Source organism: Sorex araneus, chromosome X (assembly GCF_027595985.1).
Source record: "Sorex araneus isolate mSorAra2 chromosome X, mSorAra2.pri, whole genome shotgun sequence".
NCBI classification, from domain to species: domain Eukaryota; kingdom Metazoa; phylum Chordata; class Mammalia; order Eulipotyphla; family Soricidae; genus Sorex; species Sorex araneus.
Genome location: NC_073313.1, coordinates 298333964 through 298340945, shown reverse-complemented (window position 1 = coordinate 298340945; position 6982 = coordinate 298333964). Strand labels below are relative to the sequence as shown.

The following is a 6982-nucleotide window of genomic DNA, read 5'->3' as shown; positions in this document are numbered from 1 at the left end:
GGTAGACAGCAAAGCATAGCTATGGCAAAAAGAACTACAAAGGCATCTCATTTTCTTTCTCATTCTTAATCACCAAAGAAACTGAAATAATCTCACTTTCTGTACTCTAATTTGCAGATTGCACAATTTTAAGTAGTTTATCTATACCAAGTAATGTTACTTGGTATAAACTAGATAAACTAGTATAAATCTGACCAAGATTCAAGATGCTGGGATGATTTTAAATAGTAAGACTAAAATCATGTGTTTGGCAAGCAAAGAAAACAAAATAATTTAAACATAAGCTTATTATTTTCTGGCCATTTCCTTTATACATATTCTCGTTTATTAGTTCATGCTCTGTGCTAAGATGTGTGTTCTTCTTTTGTGTTAAAATCTCTGGCCCTGTCCAGTCTGCTGCACAGCGCCAAGCCATCCCACCGTATCCCACGTGGTCACTGCTTCTTCCCGAGACCCTCTAGGGAAGAGCGGGCCAGTTATGGACACTGCCTATCCCTGGTGGCTGGCCGGCCCTCGACTTCAGACAGGGATGCTGTCCCAGGCTGCGCTAGTGCGGTGGGCACCATGGGAGGACCCTCCTCTGGCTCCAGCTCCACCGCTGTGGTCTGAAGTGTCAGGAGGCCACCCCCACTAAACACCCCCCCCTCATCTCTGCAGGCCACCTCGATCAGTGGAGCTGATCCCTGGGATGTTTGTCCTTTTGGGCAGTACCTTGAGGACGCGGCCTCTGAAGATGCTGCAGTCCAGCCCCTGGGCAGCGCGCACGGAGCTCTCGCTGGCAAACTCAATGTAGGTGTAACCCTTGGGGTGTCCAGAGAACTTATCGCATAGGATGGTGACGCGGTGGATGTCCCCACAGTGGGTGAAGTGGGCCCTCAGCTCCAAAGCTGAGCCCCCATAGTCCACGTTGCTCACACAGACAGATCTGTGGTCGGCTGCCACCGCCGTGGGACTCCGTGGACAGGACGACCCTTCAGAGGGACTGCAGGGCTCCCCAAAACCTGGCACTGGGGGCCGCCTGGCTGGGCGCTGACCTGTCCCCGTGGCCCCAGCACCCTCCTCGTTGCCTGCCAAGCCCTGTGCGTTGGCCTCCACAGCCCACTCTGTGGCCCACTGTGTTTGCCTCACAGCCCCCAGCTCCTCGGTGGCCGCTGGGCACTCGGCAGGGTTCTTCCCCTCTCAGACAGACAGCAGGGCATCAGTCTCCTCCCCACCACGCGCACCAATGGGGGTCACCTCAGTTCTGCTCCAAGTACCCCAGTCCTTGGCCGTGGGGTCCGAGGAGGCCCTCTGCAGCCAGTCCTCTGAGGGCGGAGGAAAGAGAGAGCTGCTGAGGGGAGGCCACATGGCGCTCGGCTCTGGGCAGGGCCGGAACAGCCAACATCCAGAGACTTAAAAGTGAGCTCCCAGAGGAGAGTGATGCAGAGGGTCTCTTGCCTGCACGCCTGGCTGTCCTCCCCCGGGCCCCTCTGAGGTGGTGGGCTCCAGCTTCCCTCCCTCCCCACCCCGAGCAGAGCTCCCCTCGGCGGAAGACCACCGGAACGTAGCTACAGCCATGCTCGAGGCCCCTCTCCACACGTTCGGACAGGCTTCACACATGAAGGTACCAGCAGAGGAACAAGGGCCAACATCCAGAGACTTAAAAGTGAGCTCCCAGAAGCCTTGTAGCCTACTTCTCCCTCTGGGAGAAACTGGCAAGCTTCTGAAAGTTTCCTGCCCACATGGGACAGCCTTGCAAGCTTCCCATGGTGTATTCATATGCTAAATCCAGTAACAAGCTGGATCTCATTCCTTTGACCCTGAAAGAGCCACCAGTGCGACATTATTGGAAGGGCTGAGTCGAGAGAGACTTCTAAGATTTCAGGGAAAGGACGAATGGAGAGGTTACTGAGCCCACTCTAGAAATCGATGATTAACAGGATTTCGTGATCGTGTGATTCCTTTCTACAAAAATTATCACCCTCATCCCCCTTTTCACTTACTAGTTTATATATAAAATCTGATTATTACAGAATACAAACATTTTGAGAATGAGGTGACATTTTCTTGGGCTTTCCCTAAATGCCAATAAGGTGAAGTATCTGAAATTTTTATCTCTAGATTTTATTCTAGCTAGAGAAGCTGAGGGCTATGCAGCTTCTCTGAAAAAGACAGCTCAAATAGTTTTCACTAAACTAATTTTGTTTAATGTATTTATGCACAGGATAAAGAGAACATTATTTTTAACCAAATAGTTTTATAAACATCAGGTTAATTAGCTAAAACTAAACTTTATATCAAAAATAAAAAATGGACTGGGGCAATAGCACAGTGGGTATGGCGTTTGCCTTGCATGCAGCCGACCCAGGTTCAATTCCTTCGTCCCTCTCCGAGAGCCTGGCAGGCTACCGCGAGTATCCTGCCTGCACAACAGAGCCTGGCAAATTACCCATGGCATATTCAATATGCCAAAAACAGTAACAACAAGTCTCACGATAGAGACATTACTGGTGCCCACTCAAGCAAAACTTAATGAACAATGGGATGACAGAGCTATGACAGTGCATATTTCAAAATAATAGATTTCCCCAGATATTTACAAATCATGATTTATAACACCTGGTCAATATATTAGTGTTGGCCTACAGGTGTAAAAATTTGAAACCCACTATTATTCCCCACCACCCCATCCTTTTAATTGAATCACCGTGGGATACACAGAAACAAAATTGTTCATAATTAGGGTTTCAGTCATACAAAGTTCCAACACCATTCCCATCCCTTCACCAGTGTACATTTACTTATCCCCAGTTTCCCTTCCTGCCATAGCCCCCTTAGTCTGCCTCTAAGGCAGACACTGTTCCTCTCTGTCTCTCTGTCTTTGTCTCTGTCTCTGTCTGTCTATCTGTCCCTTTCCTTTTAGACATTGGGGTTTGCAACACAGGCAGTAAAAAGTTACCATGTATATCGTTTTACCTCCCTTTTCTGTCCTAATTGCATGTCCCCTGCTTCAAATTTTTCTTTAAAAGTTAGAAAGAATTCACTAGTGAATCCATCTGGGCCTGGAATTATGTTTTTGGGAAGACTTCTGATTACTATTTAGAATTTTTGAAAGTAATAAATCAACATGATTAAAACACATCAAGGAAATACTGACTTGGAAGAAATGAAAGAGAGAAGGCTAACTGATATAAACAGGGCTTTTCATCTCTCCAAAGTTGAATACACATTCTTCTCCAATGTACATGGGACATTCTCCAAGATAGACCTCATGCTTTGCCACTAAACACACCTTCATGAAATCAAGGGTACAGAAATTGTATCAACTATCTTCTCAGAGCACGATGCATTGAAATAAGTTAATCATACACAGAAATGAAGAATCAAATAAAACACCTTGGAATTAAACAGCTGACTATTGAATAACCAGTGGGTCAGAGAGGTAATAAAAGAAGAAATAAAAAAAAAAACCCTGGAAACAAACAAGAATGAAGACACCAAGCTACCAGAATTTGATGGACACAGCAAAAGCAGTGGTAAGAGGATAGTTTATAGCTCTGCAAGTGTTCATTAGGAAGGAATAAAGGGTCCACATAAAAAACTTCACAGCTTTAGATCTTGGAAAATGACCAACAAAGGTCCAAAACAGGCAGGAGGAAGGATATAATAAGACTTAGATCAGAAATGAATGAGCTGGAATCCACAAGAACAATCCAAAAAAATCAATAAAATCAAGAGTTGTTTCTTTGAAAAAATAAACAATATTGATAAAGCGCAAGCAAACTCACAAAGAGAGAGAGAGGAAAGAGAGAGAGTGTGTGAGAGAGAACATTAATAAACTGAATCAGAAATGGAAAGGGAGAAGTGAAAAATAAAACCAAAGAAATTCAAAGGATCATCAGAGGTTACTTTGAGAATCTTTATGCTATGAGACAAGTGAACACAGAAGAAATAGATAAATTCCTGGATTCTTATTACCTCCCAAGACTGAATCAAGAAGATGGTTGCAACTTTATGAAATACTTGCAATGTTATGGTCATATTACTCATGAGCCTACTAAGATCCAGTCAGGAAACTTACTTGGGGTCAGACAGCTGGGTCAAAATCAGAAATAAGATCATGACTTTTAAGTCTATTCCTCAACCTCAGTACTATACAGTTTCCTTTAGATTTTATGTTTTTTTCATAAAAATCTATTTATTTCCTTTTAGTTTTTGAACTATGCCCAGTTCTGCTTATGTTCTTAATGGGGAAATACAAAAAGCCTTCCCTCTAAGATCAGGCACAAGACAAGGCTACCCATCTTCACCACTTCTATTAAAATTAGTACTAAAAATATTTGCCATAGCAGTCTAGGCAAGAAAAATATATCAAGGGCATTCAGATAGGATAGGAAGAAGTCAAGCTCTCACTCTTTCCAGATGACTGTAGAACTGAAGCACTGTCCTCCCATTGTTCATCGATTTGCTTGAGTGGGCACCAGTAACGTCTCCATTGTGAGACTTGTTGTTACTGTTTTTGGCATATCAAATACACATGGGTAGTTTGCCAGGCTCTACCATGCGGGTGGGATACTCTCAGTAGCTTGTCGGGCTCTCTGAGAGGGATGGAGGAATGGAACCCGGGTTGGCCACATGCAAGGCGAACGCCCTACCCGCTGTGCTGACATGCTGTTATGTTGAAAATACTAAAGTCTACTAAAAAGCTTCTAGAACAATAAATTTGTGAAGTGACAGGTTACAAAATCAATATGCAAAAGTTCATAGCTGTCTTACATACAATGAATGAGAAGAAAGAGATATTTAAAAAAAATCCCATTCACAATTGTGCAGCAGAAAAATCAAGTACCTCAGAATCAGCTTACCAAAAGAAGTGGAAAACCTATACAAAGGAACCCACCATTATAAATGGTGTTTGTAGATTTAGCATAAGGAGACTGGCTCTGTATGATCTTGAAAATAGACAGGTAGGAACCTAAAGCAAACATACTACATTTGATTCTTCATTAGGGATTAAAAAAACTAATGTGAAATCATTTTATAGGCCTGAGAGATCATACCTCCACTACCCAGCCACCGCCACATTCCAGGTTGCTTTCTGGACACTCGGCCGAACCTCATGCAGGAGTTAAGCCCCACAGAACCAGGTAAAGCAGAACTTTGCAACCTTGGACTCCAGGCTCAATGAGAACCGGAAACAATATCCTCTGTCTGCCTCCTCCAATCTCCGGCACTCCAGAGATCAAACCCAGATGCCCCAACCTACCAGAGCCAGATAAATACCTCACCTGCAGACCTCCACTACACAGCCACGCGACACAGCATAAGACACTTAATACCCATTTTCCATAATTTCCTCACCATATTTGATGAGGTTCAAATATGGCATGAACCATGAGAACACCTGTAAAAGTGATTAGAGGCTGCCCTAAAAGTCTCCATCCCTCTTGGAGAGCCCGGCAAGCTACTGAGAGTACCCCACTGCACAGCAGAGCCTGACAAGCTACCCGTGGCATATTCAATATGCCAAAAACAGTAAAAAAAAATGGACCTTATTTGCCTGACACTGAAAGAGCCCCCGTATGGCAGCATTAAGAAGGTTGAGCAAAGAGAGTCTGATTAAAATCTCAGGGACGAACTAGACTGCCAAAACAAAGAAAGACTAAAATGACTGTCTGTACTTTCAATGCACTTACGCTGGCATTGGAAGCATCCATCAAGGACCTGATGGTGCAAGCACAGATAATCAAGTACAACATCATTGTCTGAATGCAAGTTTCCATCCCAGTGGAAAACCAGCAGGACCGTTCTTTTGTACAAGAAGGGAGATATCCATGACATCGGCAACTATCACCCAATCTGCCTGTTGTCTGTCATCTACAAGTTGTTCACTCAAGTCATCCTGAATAGAATAGGCAGAACACTAGACAAAGGACAACCACGAGAGCAAGCCGGGTTCTGCAAAAGATTCAACACGATCTACCATATCAACACAGTGACCAAGCTCATTGAAGTTTCACAAGAGTTCGAGATGCCACTCTGTCTAACATTCATTGATTTAAAGAAGGCCTTTGATTCTGTTGAGACTAAAGCAGTAATTGAAGCCCTAGCCAAACATGGCATTCAAACTCAGTACATCAAGATCCTCTGTGAGCTGTATTATGGATTCACCACCAGTATCTCACTATGCTACAAGGAACTAATCATTGACGTAAAGAGAAGGGGTATACCATTTCACCGAAACTCTTCAGTGCCACCCTTGAGAACATCATGAGATGACTAGAATGTGTTCTAGTGATACCAAACATTAGCCAACAGGCACAAATGCTGGCCTACTTTGACCGAGAGTGTGGAAATGTTAGACTGCAACTGAATCTCAGCAAAACAATGTTCATGAAAAATGATGTAGTCCCTGACGCTCCATTTGCTCTCAATGGAATGAACATCTCCAAATGCAGCTGCTATGTGTATGTGGGTCGAGAACTCAACATGAGGAATGACTTGGCGCCAGAACTGAGCAGGAGGAAGAGAGCAGCGTGGAATGCATTCAAGAGTGTCGAAGAGGTGGTTAAGAGAATGAAGAACCTCTGACTTCGGGCACATCTTTTTGACTCCACCATTCTTCCTACACTAGCATACTCCTCAGAGACCTGGGCCCTATGCAAACAGGATGAGAGTGCTATTCGGTATCCCAAAGAGGAATGAAAAGAGCTATGCTTGGAGTATCACGTTTCACTCAAGTGACAGAAGGAATCTGGAGTTCTGACCTCTGGCAATGGTCAAGAATCAGGGATGCTGTCTCATTTGCCAAAGCTTCAAAAATCAGATGAGCCAGACACATAACGTGATTTAGAGATGACTGCTGAACTAGAGCTGTTACCGACTGGATTTCATGGGACTTCAAAAGACCGCGTGGCCGCCCACCAACAAGATGGTCAGACTTCTTTGTCAAAACCCTGAATGAACAGTTTGAGGCTCTTCCTGTTCCTGGAGCGAGCAGATA

General features: G+C 44.4%; 1 protein-coding gene across 1 annotated transcript; it reads right to left on the bottom strand.

The window, feature by feature from the left end:
* Nucleotides 1-645: 645 nt before the first annotated feature.
* LOC101544098 (embryonic polyadenylate-binding protein 2-like) lies at nucleotides 646-1347 on the bottom strand. Its single transcript, XM_055121312.1, is given in 2 exon segments — nucleotides 646-1059; nucleotides 1096-1347. Coding segments are annotated over 2 exon segments (666 nt in total).
* Between the last annotated feature and the right edge of the window lie 5635 nt (nucleotides 1348-6982).